Consider the following 21,678-nt stretch of genomic DNA (forward strand, 5'->3'; position numbering starts at 1 on the left):
GGGGAGACATGCGCACACACACCTGCACTCTGGGCGGTGCTTTCGCCCTTTGTCCCTCTCCTCAGATGTACCCCACCATCTTAGTCCATATTTCAATTTTACTGTCTGCTACCTCTCATCTCTCTCTCCCCCTGCCCACCCCTCTCTCACTCTCCCAGTCTTTCATTCTCCCTTGTCTCCATCGTAATGTTAGCAGTGGATATAGAAGTGCACTGAGATGAACTGTCTGTATGCGCACATCATCTGACACTCCCTGGAGATGGTGAATGGAGCAGAATAACAACAAACTCTGTTACTCAGTTCTCTACTACCAGCCTTCTCCTTCCTCTTTATTTTAATACTTTGTTTTTATTGTAGGAACACAAAGGAAGTACAAATAAAGTAAAATAAAAGAACAACAAAAAATATCTGGCAGTTACAGTGCATGTCATATGTTCATCATCATATCATCATATTAGTTACATTGACATCTTTGAATTAGACCCTTTTCAAGTACGAAACCCATTTTTCCCAGTATTCCGGACCTCTCACCTTGTGTTCTTAAAGCAAAGGTCATACGCTCCATGTGATGTATTTCTTTACAATGTCTATCCATTGTGTCACTGTGGGAGGGTCTTTTTGTAGCCATTTCCTAGTGATAGCCTCTCCCCCTTCCTCTTCTGAAACCCCCTCTGTTTTCTTTGCCCAAATGATTCTCTCTCTTGTATTTCATCTCTGCGGTCTCAGGACTTCATATTATCTCTGTCTCATGACCTTCCCTTTTACATAGCAGGCAATATATTCTAACAAGTAGAGTGGGGAGCCGCCCAGCGTTGAAACTGTGAAAGGATAACGTTTTGTCTTCTGAAATTGTCTTAAGTTATGTCTCTTTGTTTTCTTAGACGAGGCCCATTGAGTGTCACTAACTTAGGTTTATTGAAGTGTCACACTCGCTGTGCATTGTCCTTGGTGTAAGGCTACAGTCGCAATGGCCCTATCATTGAGGTAATGCGTGCTGCATGCGTGTCTGTGTACCTGGTCCTCGGTGGCCATGCTCTTCCTCTGCTGAGCAGACTTGTCCATGGCCTCGCTGAGTGACTTGGCGTACTGGACCATGGCTTTGAGCTGGGAGTCAGTCAGCACCCACAGCAGGTCATCTAGGATCAGGATCAGCTTAAAGGCCACCACGTTACAGTCCTTGGACTGGAGATAAACACATTCTACATAGATTATTACATACAAAATACACACGTTAATACTCATTATATATAGACCACACACACACACACACAAATACATGCTTTATACATACAAGATACAGACACACACACCGCGTTTCAGTCCTTGGAGTTTTGCCAGTGCGTCACATCTAGCCACTAGGAACAGGGAAATAGTGGCCTGGGCCATTTAGCCGGGAGGACCAGTGGGCCCGGGCCGTTTAGCCGGGAGGACCAGTGGGCCCGGGCCGTTTAGCCGGGAGGACCAGTGGGCCCGGGCCGTTTAGCCGGGAGGACCAGTGGGCCCGGGCCGTTTAGCCGGGAGGACCAGTGGGCCCGGGCCGTTTAGCCGGGAGGACCAGTGGGCCCGGGCCGTTTAGCCGGGAGGACCAGTGGGCCCGGGCCGTTTAGCCGGGAGGACCAGTGGGCCCGGGCCGTTTAGCCGGGAGGACCAGTGGGCCCGGGCCGTTTAGCCGGGAGGACCAGTGGGCCCGGGCCGTTTAGCCGGGAGGACCAGTGGGCCCGGGTCAAGCAGAACCTATAGCTAATAGCTCCCACTGATCTAGAGAGAAAAAGAGGGTGTTTGGGTCCCCCAGCTGCAGTTTAACTTCTGTAACACTTAGGCTATAGAAGATATCACTGTCTGTCTGATTTAGATGCCAACGCATACAGTCGCACACACCTTCTTCTGTTACAATACACATGCCCATCCTCATTGGAGCGGACACACAACTCAGGCACCCTGTTCCTTTCCTTGTCTAAATCTCTGCTCCAACATCACCTACAGGTGCAGGCTCTTTGCTAAACCATTTCTGTTCACTGACTGAAGAAATAGAATACAGTTTTAGTGTAGTAATTCAATTAGCGCCACATATCCAAATGTTTATTTCAGTGTTTATAGTCTTTTAACAGGGAGTCAGTTGTTGTGGGGGAAGATGAACATGCCCAAATCTGCAGATCACTCTTTGGTGTAAAAGCTATTTGATTTAACACAGGCATGATTAAGAGGGTCTGCTCAGAGGGATTAATGTAGTTTGGGGAGGAGTGGAATGTGCTGGCACTGACTGCTTCTCGAGACTGTCTCCTTGATTCATTCTCTCAGCCTGGCTCTCTCATTTCAGCTGATTTACATTCACAGGGATTACATTTATTTCAGGAATAGACACATTCGTATGCATTTCAGAAAAATATGTAAGGAATATGTGACTGTATTTAGCATATAGGTTCAATACAAGAAAATATGATCATATTTTGGCTGTGCCGATGTTGTTGGGCTGACTAGATTGCAGGTGTATGATATTGAACCAATATTACTGTCACGTATCTGAGCTTGACTGGCTGACTCTAATTTCTTGTCTTCATTGACAGATCCCATGGACCAAGCTGAAGACCCACCCCATCTCTCTGGTAAGTCCCGCCCTCCTTCCCCCTATTGCTGACACAGTTTTAGCCAATTGCCCCCCACCATCTCCTGCCTTTGTGGCCTTGAGCAAGGCACTTAACTCCCCACAAAGTAAAATACTGCCCTGATAGCCTACTGTATAAGAGGCGTGGTCCGTCAACCCTCCGTCTGGAGAGCTACTGTATAAGACGCGTGGTCCGTCAACCCTCCGTCTGGAGAGCCACTGTATAAGACGCGTGGTCCGTCAACCCTCCGTCTGGAGAGCTACTGTATAAGACGCGTGGTCCGTCAACCCTCCGTCTGGAGAGCTACTGTATAAGACGCGTGGTCCGTCAACCCTCCGTCTGGAGAGCTACTGTATAAGAGGCGTGGTCCGTCAACCCTCCGTCTGGAGAGCTACTGTATAAGACGCGTGGTCCGTCAACCCTCCGTCTGGAGAGCTACTGTATAAGACGCGTGGTCCGTCAACCCTCCGTCTGGAGAGCTACTGTATAAGACGCGTGGTCCGTCAACCCTCCGTCTGGAGAGCTACTGTATAAGCTCCGTCAACCCTCCGTAGCTAAGACACGTGGTCCGTCAACCCTCCGTCTGGAGAGCTACTGTATAAGACGCGTGGTCCGTCAACCCTCCGTCTGGAGAGCTACTGTATAAGACGCGTCGTCCGTCAACCCTCCGTCTGGAGAGCCACTGTATAAGACGCGTGGTCCGTCAACCCTCCGAAACATGACCCGGCTAAACCCGAACAACGCTGGGCCAATTGTGCCCTGCCCTATGGGACTCTCGATCACGGCCGGGTTGTAATACAGCCTGGGATTGAACCGGGGTCTCTAGTGACGAACTGCGATGCAGTGCCTTAGACCGCTGTGCCACTCGGGAGGCCGGTGTGCAGGCTTTTGATCCAACCCTGTGCAACACACCAGTCAGCTTATCAAGGTCCCGTTGAGCAGCAGATTTTTGCTGGACCAAAGCCCTGCACACCCAGTAGCTCTCTTGGAATCTCCTGGAGGATGGTTGGCCCACCCTGCAACATTACAATTATAACCAAATACTTTCTATGTCTTTATAAAATAATTTCCTCATTCAGTGAACCAGGGATCAAATGGCTGAGATAGGTGAGGTAGTTAACTAAGATGTTTATCTATTTGTAAGGCAAAAATATTCCGTAGTGAGGGGAGAGCTTGACAGAGTAGTTACTTGTCAATTAGGCTATTCTAAGAATATATATTTAAAATTGTCAGAATTACATGGCCAGTATTGAATAGAGGAGAATCCAAGCCAATTGTGTGCATTTGACTGTTTTACACCTGGAGTATGCAGCATTGGTTTCATCAACTATGCACCTGTATCAACTGTGTGTCGGCCATTTGCGGTTATACACAAGTGCCGGTGGATAATTATTTTAGTACATCGAACATGACAATGACATTGGTACATGCTAACTAGCGAGATAACCAGACAAACTATAATATGTTTTGAATTGGCCATCTACACTTAACAAAAATATAAACACAACATGTAAAGTGTTGATCCCATGTTTCATGAGCTGGAAAAAAATATATACATTTTTACATCCCTGTTAGTGAGCATTTCTCCTTTGCATATCAAGAAGCTGATTAACAGCATGCTCATTATACAGGTGCACCTTTTTCTAGGGACAATAAAAGGCCACAGATGTTTTGAGGGAGCGTACAATTGGCATGTTGACTGCAGGAATGTCCACCAGAGCTGTTGGCAGAGAATTGACTGTTCATTTCCAAACCACAAGCTGCCTCCAACGTCGTTTTAGAGAATTTGGCAGTACTTCCAACCGGCCTCATAACCTCAGACCACGTGTAACCACGCCAGCCCAGGACCTCCACATCCGGGTTCTTCACCTGCGGGATCGTCTGGGGGGGGGGGGTGTATTTCTGTCTGTAATAAAGCCATTTTGTGGGGAAAACTCGTTCTGATTGGCTGAGCCTGGCTCCCCAATGCCCACCCATGGCTGTGCACCTGCCCAGTCATGTGAAATCCATAGATTAGGACCTAATGAATTTATTTCAATGTACAAATGTTCTTATTGTTGCATGCTACCTTTTTATATTTTTGTTCAGTATAGTTAACCAGACAAACAACACTTTTTATTTTACCTGCTGCACAAATACCTGTCTCTCTTCCAACTCTGGCAACAGCCCACTGTCACACGCAGGTGATGTGAACACCATGACTTTTCCAGGATTTGCATTGCTGACCAAAAATGAGTTATAACTGGGCAAATAAATCATTAATTAGCAGTAAATATCAACAAATGTGTGCACGCGGGTATGTTCGCTTTGATCTCAAAAACACATCGCGTGACTGATTGAAAGGCCCCACGTGCCTGTCAATAAAGGCCTACAATAATTATCCTCTGAAGTGCTCTGCAGAGATTGAGGCCAGTGTGCTATACACTAATCTGGATGCCACTCATCCACTTCTGATGGGAGTAGACTCATTGTTTGATTTTTGCACAATCTTTTTTTATTTTCTTGTCCATTGCAACTTAATCCATGATCATGTCCGACTATTTTTTTTATTACTTGCACGGACAAACAGACAACCGTGAATGTTGAGTCCTGGTGTGTGTGTGTGGTAATCGTCTGCATCTCTCTGTCTCCTAGACCCTGGACAAGGTGGTAATGGAGATGAGTACCTGTGATGAGCCCCGCCCTCCCAACGGCCCGTCTCCCATAGCAACAGCCTCGGGGCAAAGGTGGGAGCTGGTGCTCTTTCTCCCCCCCTCCCTTTCAGAGGGTAGTTGTGTGTGTGTGTGTGTGTAAGTGTATGGTGTCTGCCTGTCCTTGTGCGATGGGGCTGAAATTCTTTATTAAAAAAAACACCTCCATTCAGTTCATCCAAATCCAGCCTTCAATTGCCTACCTCCTCTTCCCCCACTCCCCCAGTGAGTATGGCTTTGCTGAGAAGGTGGTGGAGGGCATCTCTCTGTCCATCAACTCTATCGTGGTGAAGATCAGTGCCAAGGCGTTCAATGCCTCCTTTGAGTTGAGCCAGCTGCAGGTCTACTCTGTCAACACCAGCTGGAGCCTGTCGGACCTCCGCTTCACACGCATACAGGACCCACACAGAGGAGAGGTGGGTGCACTGCATACACGTATGGAAGTGTATGTAACCACCGTAACCCTGTGTGTGTAACCATGGCTACCTGTGCGCCCCTCAGATCCTGACGTTTAAGGAGATCAGCTGGCAGATGATCCGCATCGAGGCGGACGCCATCCAGAGTGCCCAGAACGAGATGCTGAGTGCCCCCATCCGCCTCATCACCAACCAGTCCAAGATCAGAGTCACCCTGAAGAGACGGGTAAACACACACACACCTCATCACCAACCAGTCCAAGATCAGTCACCCGCCACACACATGCAGACATGTGGGCAAGGAAACACAAACACACACTTGGGTGTAAACACACACACACCTCATCACCAACCAGTCCAAGATCAGAGTCACCCTGAAGAGACGGGTACAATACGCCACACACATGCAGACATGTGGGCAAGGAAACACAAACACACACACACCTCATCACCAACCAGTCCAAAATTAATGTCACTCTGAAGAGGCCAGCAGGACGCACACTCACGGAAGCGCGCACACACACAGCACACTGATACACACTGACCCAAAATCAGTGCCACTCTGAAGAGACTGGTATGACACACTATACAGTCACATGCACACACATCCGCCTCATCACCAACCAGTCCAAGATCAGTTGCCCTCAAGAGACGGGTACGACACACACACAGCGCAGTCACACACGCACTCAGAACAGTCCTTGGTCTAATAGAATAGAGAACACTATGTGGGCTACAGCCTGCAGAATCAGCTTCAGTAAACAAAGATCTTTATCCCACACACCAGCAAGCCCTGCCGCCACTGTGTTTGAACAGATAAAAGTGTGTGGGTTGTATACACCTTCGTCTGTGTGTGTGAAAACAAACAAAGATATGATTTTGAACAACCACAGATTACTGTGTGCTGAGTATGTACTTTATCCAGTCAGACAGTCAGTCATGGATATGGAGTGTGTGTTTTCAGTCAGTCGGTCGGTCACGGATATGGAGTGTGTGTTTTCAGTCAGTCGGTCGGTCACGGATATGGAGTGTGTGTTGTCGGTCGGTCGGTCACGGATATGGAGTGTGTGTTTTCGGTCGGTCGGTCACGGATATGGAGTGTGTGTTTTCAGTCAGTCGGTCGGTCACGGATATGGAGTGTGTTTTCAGTCAGTCGGTCGGTCACGGATATGGAGTGTGTGTTTTCAGTCGGTCGGTCACGGATATGGAGTGTGTGTTTTCAGTCAGTCGGTCGGTCACGGATATGGAGTGTGTGTTTACAGACAGTCAGTCAGTCATGGATATGGAGTGTGTGTTTTCAGTCAGTCAGTCAGTCGGTCGGTCACGGATATGGAGTGTGTGTTTACAGACAGTCAGTCAGTCATGGATATGGAGTGTGTGTTTTCAGTCAGTCAGTCGGTCGGTCACGGATATGGAGTGTGTGTTTTCAGTCGGTCGGTCGGTCACGGATATGGAGTGTGTGTTTTCAGTCAGTCGGTCGGTCACGGATATGGAGTGTGTGTTTACAGACAGTCAGTCAGTCATGGATATGGAGTGTGTGTTTTCAGTCAGTCAGTCAGTCGGTCGGTCACGGATATGGAGTGTGTGTTTTCAGTCGGTCGGTCGGTCACGGATATGGAGTGTGTGTTTTCGGTCAGTCGGTCGGTCACGGATATGGAGTGTGTGTTTTCAGTCAGTCGGTCAGTCGGTCACGGATATGGAGTGTGTGTTTTCGGTCAGTCGGTCGGTCACGGATATGGAGTGTGTGTTTGTCGGTCGGTCGGTCACGGATATGGAGTGTGTGTTGTCGGTCGGTCGGTCACGGATATGGAGTGTGTGTTTTCAGTCAGTCGGTCAGTCGGTCACGGATATGGAGTGTGTGTTTTCGGTCAGTCGGTCGGTCGGTCACGGATATGGAGTGTGTGTTTTCGGTCAGTCGGTCGGTCGGTCACGGATATGGAGTGTGTGTTTTCAGTCAGTCGGTCACGGATATGGAGTGTGTGTTTTCAGTCAGTCGGTCACGGATATGGAGTGTGTGTTTTCAGTCAGTCGGTCACGGATATGGAGTGTGTGTTTTCAGTCAGTCGGTCACGGATATGGAGTGTGTGTTTTCAGTCAGTCGGTCACGGATATGGAGTGTGTGTTTTCAGTCAGTCGGTCACGGATATGGAGTGTGTGTTTTCAGTCAGTCGGTCACGGATATGGAGTGTGTGTTTTCGGTCGGTCGGTCACGGATATGGAGTGTGTTTTCGGTCAGTCGGTCGGTCGGTCACGGATATGGAGTGTGTGTTTTCGGTCAGTCGGTCGGTCGGTCACGGATATGGAGTGTGTGTTTTCAGTCAGTCGGTCACGGATATGGAGTGTGTGTTTTCGGTCAGTCGGTCGGTCGGTCACGGATATGGAGTGTGTGTTTTCGGTCGGTCGGTCGGTCGGTCACGGATATGGAGTGTGTGTTTTCAGTCAGTCGGTCGGTCGGTCACGGATATGGAGTGTGTGTTTTCGGTCGGTCGGTCACGGATATGGAGTGTGTGTTTTCGGTCAGTCGGTCGGTCGGTCACGGATATGGAGTGTGTGTTTTCGGTCGGTCGGTCGGTCACGGATATGGAGTGTGTGTTTTCGGTCGGTCGGTCACGGATATGGAGTGTGTTTTCAGTCAGTCGGTCACGGATATGGAGTGTGTGTTTTCAGTCAGTCGGTCGGTCGGTCACGGATATGGAGTGTGTGTTTTCAGTCAGTCGGTCGGTCGGTCACGGATATGGAGTGTGGGTTTTCGGTCGGTCGGTCGGTCACGGATATGGAGTGTGTGTTTTCGGTCGGTCGGTCGGTCGGTCACGGATATGGAGTGTGTTTTCGGTCGGTCGGTCGGTCACGGATATGGAGTGTGTGTTTTCGGTCAGTCGGTCGGTCGGTCATGGATATGGAGTGTGTGTTTTCGGTCGGTCTGACTTTTATTACATCACCCATTCATGAATGCACCTTTTTTTGAATAACACTGCCTTGGTTCAACACGGGAGGTAATGTGTGTGTCTTGAGATGAAAGACTGAAACGTGGTGTGTGTGTCTGTATCTTGTATGTATAAAGCATGTATTTGTGTGTGTGTGTGTGTGGTCTATATATAATGAGTATTAATGTGTGTATTTTGTATGTAATAATCTATGTAGAATGTGTTTATCTCCAGTCCAAGGACTGTAACGTGGTGGCCTCTAAGCTGATCCTGATCCTAGATGACCTGCTGTGGGTGCTGACTGACTCCCAGCTCAAAGCCATGGTCCAGTACGCCAAGTCACTCAGCGAGGCCATGGACAAGTCTGCTCAGCAGAGGAAGAGCATGGCCACCGAGGACCAGGTACACACGTATGCAGGCGCACGTAGGCAGGGACACGCGCACACACACAAACACTCACGTAGGCAGGGACACACACACACACACTCACGTAGGCAGGGACACACACACACACACTTACGTAGGCAGGGACACACACACACACACTCACGTAGGCAGGGACACACACTCACGTAGGCAGGGACACACACACACACTCACGTAGTCAGGGACACACACGCTCACTCACGTAGGCAGGTAGACACGTGTGCGCACACAGGAAACACACACAGATAGGCAGACACTTACTTTTTTTAAATTTATTTTTAAATTTCACATTTATTTAACCAGGTAGGCTAGTTGAGAACAAGTTCTCATTTGCAACTGCGACCTGGCCAAGATAAAGCGTAGCAATTCGACACATACAACAACACAGAGTTACACATGGAATAAACAAAACATACAGTAGAACAAAAGAAAAGAGAAATTCTATATACAGTGAGTGCAAATGAGTTAAGGAAATAAATAGGCCATGGTGGCGAAGTAATTACAATATAGCAATTAAACACTGGAATGGTAGATGGGCAGAAGATGAATGTGCAGGTAGAGATACTGGGGTGCAAAGGAGCAAAATAAATAAATACCAGTATGGGGATGAGGTAGGTAGATAGATGGGCTTGTTTACAGATAGGCTACGTACAGGTGCAGTGATCTGTAAACTGCTCTGACAGCCGGTGCTTAAAGCTTGTGAGGGAGATGTGAGTCTCCAGCTTCAGAGATTTTTGCAGTTTGTTCCAGTCATGGGCAGCAGAGAACTGGAAGGGAAGACAACCAAAGGAGGAATTGACTTTGGGGGTGACCAGTGAGGTAGCACGCGCTCCAGCAGGTATATGAGTGGGTGCTGCTATGGTGACCAGTGAGCTGAGATAAGGCGGGGCTTTACCAAGCAGAGACTTGTAGATAACCTGTAGCCAGTGGGTTTGGCGACTCGTATGAAGCGAGGGCCAACCAACAAGAGTGTACAGGTCACTTAACAACTGAAGCAGCTAGCTATGTGCTCAGTCACTCCTCTGTCAGACAGACCTACAGTGGAGAAATGATTCGCCCCAGTCGTGTACCCTTCTGTCCACACCCCCATTTCTCTCGCTCTCTCTGTTATGGTCTGGTAATTAGTCCTTGTGTTCCAGGAAAGGATGTTTGGTTCTCTCTGTGCGGTCCCTCTGCCATATGACCTCTCTCTCCCTGCGCTGCTCTCGCTGCTGCGCTGCTCTCACGCTCCATTATTCATGTACTGACTCAAACTAGGCTTTTAGCATTCTGACCAACATGTGGCAGACTATGCCATCTGCTGGTGAGAATGAGCACTGCACCCCCGTCGCTCCTAAAAATCTTATCAATTTGTGTTTGTGCCAAATACAACAGGTTATTGTGAAATGCTTACTTACAAGCCCTTAACCAACAATGCTGTTCAAGAAATAGTTAAGAAAATATTTACTTTAATTTTTACTTTTGTTTATTTAGTAACACAATAAAATAACAATACCGAGGGGGTACAGGTTAGTCGAGTTTGTTTTTACACTAAGGTGGCCATTTGATTAATTGTTTAGCAGTCTTATATCTGGAAGATGTGAAGGAGCCTTTTGTACATAGACTTGGCATTCCTGTACCGCATGCTGTGCGTGTAGCAGAGAACAGTCCATGACTTGGATGACTGGAGTCTTTGACCATTTTTTTGGACCTTCCTCTGACACATCAAGTGGCGTACTTCATTAGCATCGAATAGCCCCTGCGATATGCAACTTTTCAGGGAAGTTAGGAACCAATATACACAGGCAGTTAGGAAAGCAAAGGCTAGCTTTTTCAAACAGATATTTGCATCCTGTAGCACAAACTCCAAAAAGTTTTGGGACTCTGTAAAGTCCATGGAGAATAAGAGCACCTCTTCCCAGCTGCCCACTGCACTGAGGCTAGGAAACACTGGCACCACTGATTAATCCACGATAATTGAAAATTTCAGTAAGCATTTTTCTACAGTTGGCCATGCTTTCCACCTGGCTACCCTACCACGGTCATCAACAGCCCTGCACCCCCCCACAGCAACTTGCCCAAGCCTCCCCCATTTCTCCTTCATCCAAATCCAGATAGCTGATGTTCTGAAAGAGCTGCAAAATCTGGACTCCGACAAATCAGCTGGGCTAGAAAATCTGGACCCTCTTTCTAAAATTATCTGCCGCAAACCCATATTACTATCCTGTTCAAACCTCTTTCGTATCGTCTGAGATCCCCAAAGATTGGGAAACTGCTGCGGTCATCCCCCTCTTCAAAGGGGGAGACACTCTAGACCCTAACTGCTACAGACCTATATCTATCCTGCCCTGCCTTTCAAAGGTCTTCGAAAGCCAAGTTAACGAACAGATCACCGACCATTTCGAATCCCACCGTACCTTCTCCGCTATGCAATCTGGTTTCCGAGTTGGTCATGGGTGCACCTCAGCCAAGCTCAAGGTCCTAAATGATATAACCGCCATCGATAAGAGAAAATACTGTGCAGCCGTATTCATCGACCTGGCCAAGGCTTTCAACTCTGTCGATCAACACATTCTTAATCGGCAGACTCAACAGCCTTGGCTTCTCAAATGACTGCCTCGCCTGGTTCACCAACTACTTCTCAGACAGAGTTCAGTGTGTCAAATCATAGGGCCTGTTGTCCGGACCTCTGGCAGTCTCTATGGGGGTACCACAGGGTTCAATCCTCGGGCCGACTCTTCTCTGTGTACATCAATGATGTTGCTCTTGCTGCTGTTGAGTCTCTGATCCACCTCTACGCAGACGACACCATTCTGTATACTTCTGGCTCTTCTTTGGACACTGTGTTAACTAACCTCCAGACAAACTTCAATGCCATACAACACTCCTTCCGTCGCCTCCAACTGCTCTTAAATGCACGTAAAACTAAAGGCATGATCTTCAACCGATCGCTGCCCACCCGTCCAGCATCACTACTCTAGACGGTTCTGACTTAGGTACTTGTAGTTGTCCACATATGTGGTTAGACTCTAACTTAGACTCTAAGTGTCTGGTTAGACTGCAAACTCTCCTTCCAGACTCACATTAAGCATCTCCAGTCCAAAATTAAATCTAGAATCAGCTTCCTATTTCTCAACAAAGCATCCTTTGCTCATGCTGCCAAACACCCTCGTAAAACTGACTATCCTACCGACCGTTGACTTCTTTTAAAAATAGCCTCCAACACTCTACTCAACCAATTGGATGCAGTCTATCACAGTGCCATCCGTTTAGTCACCAAAGCCCCATATGCTACCTACCACTGCAACCTGTATGCTTTCGTTGGCTGGCCCTCACTTCATATTCGTCACCAAACCCACTGGCTCCAGGTCATCTGTAAGTCTTTGCTAGGTAAAGCCCCACCTTATCTCAACTCAATGGTCACCATAGCAGCACCCACTCCTATCACGCGCTCCACGTGCAGGTATATTTCACTGGTCACCCCAAAAGCCAATTCCTCGTTTGGCTGCCTTTCCTTCCAGTTCTCTGCTGCCAATGACTGGAACGAATTGCAAAAATCACTGAAGCTGGAGACTCATATCTCCCTCACTAACTTTTAAGCACCAGGTGCCAGAGCAGCTCACAAATCACTGCACCTGTACACAGCCCATCTGTAAACAGCCCATCCAACTACCTCATCCCCATACTGTTATTTTGATTTTTTTTGCACCCCAGTATCTCCACTTGCACATTCATCTTCTGCACATCTATCACTCCATTGTTTATTGTAATTATTTTGCCACTAGGGCCTATTTATTGCTTTACCTCACTTATCTTACCTCATTTGCACACATTGTATATAGACTTTTCAATTGTGTTATTGACTGTATGTTTTTTTATTCCATGTGTTGGTGTGACGTGAGTGCTTCAAGGCGGTAGTCATTTGGGGCTGTTGTTTGTGTTGCACTGCTTTGCTTTATCTTGGCCAGGTCGCAGTTGTAAATGAGAACTTGATCTCAACGGGACTATCTGGTTAAATAAAGGTAAAATGTATTTTTTTATAAATAAATATAGGTCTTGGATGGCAGGAAGCTTGGCCCCAGTGATGTATTTGACCGTACGCACTACCCTCTGTCAAGCAGTTGCCATACCAGGCGGTGATGCAACCGGGCAGGATGCTCTCGGGTGCAGCTGTAGAACTTTTTGAGGATCTAAGGACCCATGTCAAATCTTTTCAGTCTCCTGAGGGGGGAAAGGTGTTGTAATACCCTCTTCATGACTGTCTTGGTGTGTTTGGACCATGGTAGTTTGTTGGTGATGTGGACACCAAGGAAGTTCTCTCGACCCGCTCCACAACAGCCCCATCGATGAGAATGGGGGCGAGTTTGGCCCTCCTTTTCCTGTAGTCCATGATCATCTCCTTTGTCTTGCTGATGTTGAGGGAGGGGTTGTTGTCCTGGCACCACACTGCCAGGTCTCTGACCTCCTCCCTATAGGTTTTCTCATCGTTGTCGGTGATCAGATCTACCACTCTTGTCATGAGCAAACTTGATGGTGTTGGAGTCGTGCTTGACCACACAGTCGTGTGTGTGTGTGTGAATAAGGAGTACAAGAGGGGACTAAGCACACACCCCTGAGGGTCCACCGTGTTGAGGATCAGCATGTGTTGTTGCCTACCCTTAACACCTGAGGGTGGCCCGTTAGAAAGTCCAGGTTCCAGAGGTGTTTATTCCCAGGGTCCTTAGCTTAGTGATGAGCTTCGTGGGCACTGTGGTGTTGAACACTGAGCTGTTGTCAATGAACATCATTCTCACATATGTGTCTCTTTTGTTCAGGTGGGGAAGGGCAGTGTGATTGAGATTGCATCATCTGTGAATCTGTTGGGCCGGTATGCAAATTGGAGTGGGTTTCGGGTATCCAAGATGATGCTGTTGATGTGAGCCATGAACAGCCTTTCAAAGCACTTCATGGCTACTGACGTGAGTGCTTCAAGGCGGTAGTCATTTGGGGCTGGTTACCTTCACTTTCTTGGGCACAGGGACTATGGTGGTCTGCTTGAAACATGTAGGTATTACAGATATATTACCCCTGTATTTCCATTTGTTCTTCATGCGAATGACACGGATTTGGGCCTGGCTTCAGAGAAGCAGTATATACTTCGTGTCGGACTCAGAAAATACTTTTTGTTGTTGTCCATTTCGAGGTGAGTGATCCCTGTTCTGATATCCAGAAGCTCTTTTTGGTCATAAGAGATGTTAGCAGCAACATTATGTACGAAACAAGTTACAAACGATGTGAAAAAACCCACACAAGACAGAACAGTTGGTTAGGAGCCCGTAAAAATCCCCTACGGTGCCATTATCCCAAGCAACACTAGTTGGATGCACCAATAAAATTGATGTTCACTTAATTTTATTTGTGTCTGTCTGCTTCTCCATATGTCTCTGTGCCGGTGTCTGCATAGTGTCTGTATTTTTTACGGTCTCTGGTCTGTATCCAGGAGTCGTCGGCGCCCCCTTCAGCCCAGCAGGTGCGTAGCCAGCAGGTGTCGTCAGGCACAGCGGCTGACCAGAGCGCCACCATAGCTAATCTGTTCGCTGCCTTCGACGTGTGTGAGACCTCCCACCACCTGCAGATCACACACCTCGACCTGCACATCTGTGACGACATACACGCCAAGGACCGAGGTACACACACAGACGTATGACCCGTGTACACACACACACACACACACACAGACGTATGACCCGTGTACACACACACACACACACAGAGGTATGACCCGTGTACACACACACACACACACACAGACGTATGACCCGTGTACACACACACACACACACACAGACGTATGACCCGTGTACACACACACACAGACGTATGACCCGTGTACACACACACACAGACGTATGACCCGTGTACACACACACAGACGTATGACCGGTGTACACACACACACACACACAGACGTATGACCGGTGTACACACACACACACACACACAGACATATGACCCGTGTACACACACACACACACACGTATGACCCGTGTACACACACACACACACACACGTATGACCCATGTACACACACACACACACACACACATATGACCCGTGTACACACACACACAGACGTATGACCCGTGTACACACACACACAGTACATAGACACACCTGCTTCACACAAACTTCAGACAGATGTTTGACTGATACCTACACATCATGTTGGGCTCTGACACGCATGACCTTACCTTCTGCCTCTGCCTTCTTCCCTCCTTCCCTCTCTCCCTTCCAACCCTCTCTCCCTTCCAACCCTCTCTCCCTTCCAACCCTCTCTCCCTTCCAACCCTCTCTCCCTTCCAACCCTCTCTCCCCTCCAACCCTCTCTCCAGTGATCAATAAGAGGATAACTGGTGGGGCCATGCAGCTCTCCTTCAGTCACATTACCCTGGACTACTACCCCTCCCACAGAGCAGGTAGACACCAGCCACAACCTCTATAACATTGTAGCGGTATTTATTAAAGATAAAGATTTTGTTCGGGCGCCAGGCAGGTATTCACCATGCCGAAAGGAAAAGAGTAGAATAGAGAGGGTACCACTACCAGACCCACACACATCAGCAGAAGAGACTGCCTAGAGTGTAGCCTGTTTACCAGATAGCCATTTGAGAGAAAAGAGAATATACACCCTATAAAACCCAAATCACAGCACAGGGGTAACCCCAGCAAGAATACCTCATACAATAATAATACTAATAATGGCAGAGCAATTGAACAGGAACTTCATACAAGAAAGAACCCAGTCATCAACAGAGGATTTGCAGTAATATGTTCCAGTGGATGAGTGCAGAGGGTATGAATGTGGGGGGGTGTTCATAGACACAAAGGCCTTAATGTCCACAATCTTCTCAGCCACATGTCATTAGTACACCCCACCTCAATACAGTTCAAATAACAATTCATAACTTACAAGCAACCTCACTTAACTAAAATGTCCACTCAAATACTTCTGGCAGGGCAATGATAGTCCAGCTCTAATGAACTTCAATGGGAAGTGCATTTGAAAAATATAAAGTCTGGTTGCAGGGTAAAGCACTGGAACAATAGCGGGAAGAACAAGAGAGATCTTAGCTGTGGTCTTCAGGCATGCCGGTGTACTGTCTGACAGTCCGATGGTTTGTTGGTTTGTATGTCAAAGCTTTGCAACAATGTTGCTACTAATCCATGCGATCCATAACCGGCGCGGTCCCAAACGATAACAACCACGACCGAGAACTGTCGCACCGATGATTGAGTTAAATACTTTATAAACCACACATGCTGAAAATAAACCAAACTTCTGCAGCATAGCACACACAATCAAACTGTCTCGTCAACCAAGAGCTCCTCCCCAAAGAGCTGAAAAAGCTGTCTTTATTTCCTCCTTCCTTACTGCTGATTGGAGGTCGACCGATTAGGATTTTTCAACACCGATACCGATTATTGGAGGACCAAAAAAGCCGATACCGATTAATCGGCCGTTTTATTTATTTATTTGTAATAATGACAATTACAACAATACTGAATGAACACTTATTTTAACTTAATATAATACATCAATAAAATCAATTTAGCCTCAAGTAAATAATGAACAATTTTCTTTTTGGTTTAAATAATGCAAAAACAAAGTGTTGGAGAAGAAAGTAAAAGTGCAATATGCGCTATGTAAGAAAGCTAATGTTTCAGTTCCTTGCTCGGAACATGAGAACATATGAAAGCTGGTGGTTCCTTTTAACATGAGTCTTCAATATTCCCAGGTAAGAAGTTTTAGGTTGTAGTTATTATAGGACTATTTCCCTCTATACCATTTGTATTTCATTAACCTTTGACTATTGGATGTTCTTATAGGCACTTTAGTATTGCCAGTGTAACAGTATAGCTTCCGTCCCTCTCCTCGCTGGGCTCAAACTAGCAACACAACGACAATTAGCGCGCGCTAACTAGCTAGCCATTTCACTTCGGTTACACCAGCCTCATCTCGGGAGTTGATAGGCTTGAAGTCATAAACAGCGCAATGCTTGACACACAACGAAGAGCTGCTGGCAAAACGCACGAAAGTGCTGTTTGAATAAATGTTTACCAGCCTTCTTCTGCCTACCACCGCTCAGTCAGATACTTAGATACTTGTATGCTCAGTCAGATTATACGCAAAGCATGACACGCTAGATAATATCTAGTAATATCATCAACCATTTGTAGTTAACTAGTGGTTATGATTGATTGTTTTTTTAAGATAAGTTGCTAGCTAGCATTAAACTTACCTTGGCTTACTGCATTCGCGTAACAGGCAGTCCCCTTGTGGAGTGCAACGAGAGAGGCAGGTCGTTATTGCGTTGGACTAGTTAACTGTAAGGTTGCAAGATTGAATCCCCCGAGCTGACAAGGTGAAAATCTGTCGTTCTGCCCCTGAACGAGGCAGTCAACCCACCGTTCCTAGGCCGTCATTGCCTAGTTAAATAAAAGTCTATAAAAAATACAAATAAAAATTCAATCAAAATAATATCTGCAAATTGGAAATACCAATTTCCGATTGTTATGAAAACTTGAAATCGGTCCTAATTAAATCGGCCATTCAGATTAATCGGTTGACCTCTACTGCTGATGCGCTCTTAAAGTGGCAGCGCACTGTGAAGGCTCGGTGCAGGATTTCGCCACAACACTACTACCCCTCCCACAGAGCAGGTGAACACCATCACAACCTCTACACAACCTCCCTCCAACTGCCCCACAGCTGATGGGAGTAATATTAATCTTTCTGATCTCTCAACAGCACAAAACGTGTCTTTCTCTGTCTGTATACCGTCTCTATAAGTGACAAGAGTAGGTACTTAGACGACGGTTTCTCCCTCGTCTTTTGCTTTCTGTCCTCTCCCCCATTCAACTGTCTCCAGGTGAGAGTTGTCTCCACTGGATGCAGTACAGTGAGGCCACTAAGGCCAGGGAGGGCTGGGCCAGGAGTCTGCTGGAGGAGTTCAAGTCTAACGTGGAGATGTTGAAGACCGCCAAGAGAGACCGGGATGGCCCGGCCAACTGTCACACCTCACCACAGCACGGTAAACAAAAGAGCAGCACAGGCACGCACACACACAGAGTACGGTAAACACTCACACACACACCTCCCCTCAATCTGATTGAAACATAGTAATCCAATAAAGGTGTGTGTTGGCGCATCTGTCCTGATTCACTTTGTATTCAACAACTATAAGAATCTGTCCCAGCAGCCCATGAAGAGTGAGGATGGTTAGACAGTTGACATTCAACTGAACTAGAATACACTTGGTGTCATCTAGTGGGTCATTTTTAGATTGGAATTAAGTGAAGTGTTGGTTTCCCTAGCATCACACTGCCTAGTCACTCTGAGTTCTGTCCCCTCCCCTCTCCAGTGTCCAGGTATCCCTCCAGTGTCTCCAGCGTTAGGGACAGTGTGTATGGTCCCGTAGGGCAGGACGAGACAGGAAGAGGAAAAATAGTGGTGGTTAGGGGGCCAGACGACCTACCCCCAGGGTGGGTGCGGGCACGAGCCATGGTACGAGCGAGGGAGAGGGCGAGGGCACGGGGGCGGGCACAGTGCTGCTTCTCATGCCTAGAGCCAGGTACCCCCCGAACCGATGGTGTGCGCACCCGGTGTGCGGTGATACACACCTTTTGAGACGACGTCAGAGTGTGGCAGGTGGTCTGACTGGGTCTCTTTTTCTTTTCCCTGTTTCTCTCCCCACTCTGTCTCCTTATTCTCCCTACCATCCTTTCCCCCTCCCCCTCTCTTCACCTCTCCTTTCTAGGTAAGATCAGTACTAGTTCTACCAGTATCCTCAGTTCTCCCCAGACCCCCAGAGCGCAGCTCCTGTCCAGCTCCATTGTCCTCAGGATAGCTGACTTCAGCATCTACCAGGTCAGCACACGCACACAGTTGACGTGCTTATCTGATCCACCCACTTCTCATACTGACCTCATCCCGTGTGTGTGTATCAGGTGTCCACAGCAGACCAGCGTCGCTCCAGCCCTAAGGCCATGATCTCCTGTAATAAGAAGTCCCTGTACCTCCCTCCTGAGATGCCTGCCATCCACGTCGAGTTCACCGAATACTACTTCCCTGACGGAAAAGACTACCCCAGTAAGATTGGTTCCTACTCTCATTCAGTTCCTAGTTTTTGGTTCCTAGACCCTCATCCTACAGGGTATACAGGTTTTACTACAGCCTAGCGCCTACTCATCTGATTGAACTGTTTGAAGTCTTGACTTGATGTCTATGTGAATCGGGTGTGTTAGTGCTGAGGGAAAGGTGAATGCATTAGTGCGTTACCTCTCTTCTCTTCCCCCTCCACTCATTTCTAGTTTCCATCCTCTCTTCTCTTTCCCACCTCCTGCAGTCCCTTGCATTGATTATTATACACTGCTCAAAAAAATAAAGGGAACACTTAAACAACACAATGTAACTCCAAGTCAATCGCACTTCTGTGAAATCAAACTGTCCACTTAGGAAGCAACACTGATTGACAATAAATTGCACATGATGATGTGCAAATGGAATAGACAACAAGTGGAAATTCTAGGCAATTAGCAAGACACCCCCAATAAAGGAGTGGTTCTGCAGGTGGGGACCACAGACCACTTCTCAGTTCCTATGCTTCCTGGCTGATGTTTTGGTCACTTTTGAATGCTGGCGGTGCTTTCACTCTAGTGGTAGCATGAGACGGAGTCTACAACCCACACAAGTGGCTCAGGTAGTGCAGCTCATCCAGGATGGCACATCAATGCAAGCTGTGGCAAGAAGGTTTGCTGTGTCTGTCAGCGTAGTGTCCAGAGCATGGAGGCACTACCAGGAGACAGGCCAGTACATCAGGAGACGTGGAGGAGGCCGTAGGAGGGCAACAACCCAGCAGCAGGACCGCTACCTCCGCCTTTGTGCAAGGAGGAGCACTGCCAGAGTCCTGCAAAATTACCTCCAGCAGGCCACAAATGTGCATGTGTCTGCTCAAACGGTCAGAAACAGACTCCATGAGGGTGGTATGAGGGCCCAACGTCCACAGGTGGGGGTTGTGCTTACAGCCCAACACCTTGCAGGACGTTTGGCATTTGCCGGAGAACACAGATTGGCAAATTCGCCACTGGTGCCCTGTGATCTTCACAGATGAAAGCAGGTTCACACTGAGCACATGTGACAGACGTGACAGAGTCTGGAGACGCCGTGGAGAACGTTCTGCTGCCTGCAACATCCTCCAGCATGACCGGTTTAGCAGTGGGTCAGTCATGGTGTGGGGTGGCATTTCTTTGGGGGGCCGCACAGCCTCCATGTGCTCGCCAGAGGTAGCCTGACTGCTATTAGGTACCGAGATGAGATCCTCAGACCCCTTGTGAGACCATATGCTGGTGTGGTTGGCCCTGGGTTCCTCCTAATGCAAGACAATGCTAGACCTCATGTGGCTGGAGTGTGTCAGCAGTTCCTGCAAGAGGAAGGCATTGATGCTATGGACTGGCCCGCCCGTTCCCCAGACCTGAATCCAATTGAGCACATCTGGGACATCATGTCTCGCTCCATCCGCCAACGCCACGTTGCACCACAGACTGTCCAGGAGTTGGCGGATGCTTTAGTCCAGGTCTGGGAGGAGATCCCTCAGGAGACCATCCGCCACCTCATCAGGAGCATGCCCTGGCGTTGTAGGGAGGTCATACAGGCACGTGGAGGCCACACACACTACTGAGCCTCATTTTGACTTGTTTTAAGGACATTACATCAAAGTTGGATCAGCCTGTAGTTGGTTTTCCACTTTAATTTTGAGTGTGACTCCAAATCCAGACCTCCATGGGTTGATAAATTTGATTTCAATGGATCATTTTTGTGTGATTTTGAATGTCAGCACATTCAACTATGTAAAGAAAAAAGTATTTAATAAGAATGTCATTCATTCAGATCATCTTCTCTTCCCCACCTCCTGTAGTCCCTTGCATTGATTATTATATCATCTTCTCTTCCCCACCTCCTGCAGTCCCTTGCATTGATTATTATATCATCTTCTCTTCCCCACCTCCTGCAGTCCCTTGCATTGATTATTATATCATCTTCTCTTCCCCACCTCCTGTAGTCCCTTGCATTGATTATTATATCATCTTCTCTTCCCCACCTCCTGTAGTCCCTTGCATTGATTATTATATCATCTTCTCTTCCCCACCTCCTGTAGTCCCTTGCATTGATTATTATATCATCTTCTCTTCCCCACCTCCTGTAGTCCCTTGCATTGATTATTATATCTTCTCTTCCCCACCTCCTGCAGTCCCTTGCATTGATTATTATATCATCTTCTCTTCCCCACCTCCTGTAGTCCCTTGCATTGATTATTATATCTTCTCTTCCCCACCTCCTGCAGTCCCTTGCATTGATTATTATATCTTCTCTTCCCCACCTCCTGCAGTCCCTTGCCCCAACCTGTATGTGCAGCTGAATGCGCTGCAGCTGGTGCTGGACCCCAGGAGCCTGGTGTGGTGCAACCTGTTTACGCTGGACCTGAGGCAGAGCCTGGAACAGTTCATGGAGCTCTACAAGCTCAACGACGAGGAACAGAAGCCTGACGAGCACATCGACATCAGGGTGGACGGACTAATGCTGAAGGTAGAGGGCAGAAAGGAT

General features: G+C 47.7%; 1 protein-coding gene and 1 long non-coding RNA gene across 6 annotated transcripts in view; one reads left to right on the forward strand and one right to left on the reverse strand.

Annotated features, from left to right (window-relative positions):
• Positions 1-21,678, forward strand: part of LOC135515067 (bridge-like lipid transfer protein family member 3B) — a 50,244-nt gene that overhangs the window by 11,845 nt on the left and 16,721 nt on the right. For 4 of the 5 annotated variants that reach the window (XM_064938887.1, XM_064938886.1, XM_064938888.1 and 1 more), the window contains exons 3-13: positions 2,565-2,603; positions 5,238-5,329; positions 5,520-5,709; positions 5,795-5,935; positions 8,868-9,035; positions 14,518-14,704; positions 15,410-15,493; positions 17,948-18,109; positions 18,836-18,945; positions 19,026-19,167; positions 21,464-21,660. In XM_064938887.1, coding sequence (XP_064794959.1) covers positions 2,565-2,603; positions 5,238-5,329; positions 5,520-5,709; positions 5,795-5,935; positions 8,868-9,035; positions 14,518-14,704; positions 15,410-15,493; positions 17,948-18,109; positions 18,836-18,945; positions 19,026-19,167; positions 21,464-21,660 — 1,512 coding nt within the window. Of the gene's footprint in view, positions 1-2,564; positions 2,604-5,237; positions 5,330-5,519; positions 5,710-5,794; positions 5,936-6,031; positions 6,096-8,867; positions 9,036-14,517; positions 14,705-15,409; positions 15,494-17,947; positions 18,110-18,835; positions 18,946-19,025; positions 19,168-21,463; positions 21,661-21,678 lie in introns of those variants that run through there. The other variant, XM_064938890.1, reaches the window with a different exon arrangement.
• The window catches only part of LOC135515070 (uncharacterized), a 30,897-nt gene that overhangs the window by 6,257 nt on the left and 2,962 nt on the right, over positions 1-21,678 (reverse strand). The window contains exon 2 of the long non-coding RNA XR_010451761.1: positions 1,015-1,182. This is a non-coding gene — a long non-coding RNA (uncharacterized LOC135515070). The remainder of the gene's footprint in view (positions 1-1,014; positions 1,183-21,678) is intronic.

This window comes from Oncorhynchus masou, chromosome 26 (genome assembly GCF_036934945.1).
Source record: "Oncorhynchus masou masou isolate Uvic2021 chromosome 26, UVic_Omas_1.1, whole genome shotgun sequence".
In the NCBI taxonomy this organism is placed as follows: domain Eukaryota; kingdom Metazoa; phylum Chordata; class Actinopteri; order Salmoniformes; family Salmonidae; genus Oncorhynchus; species Oncorhynchus masou.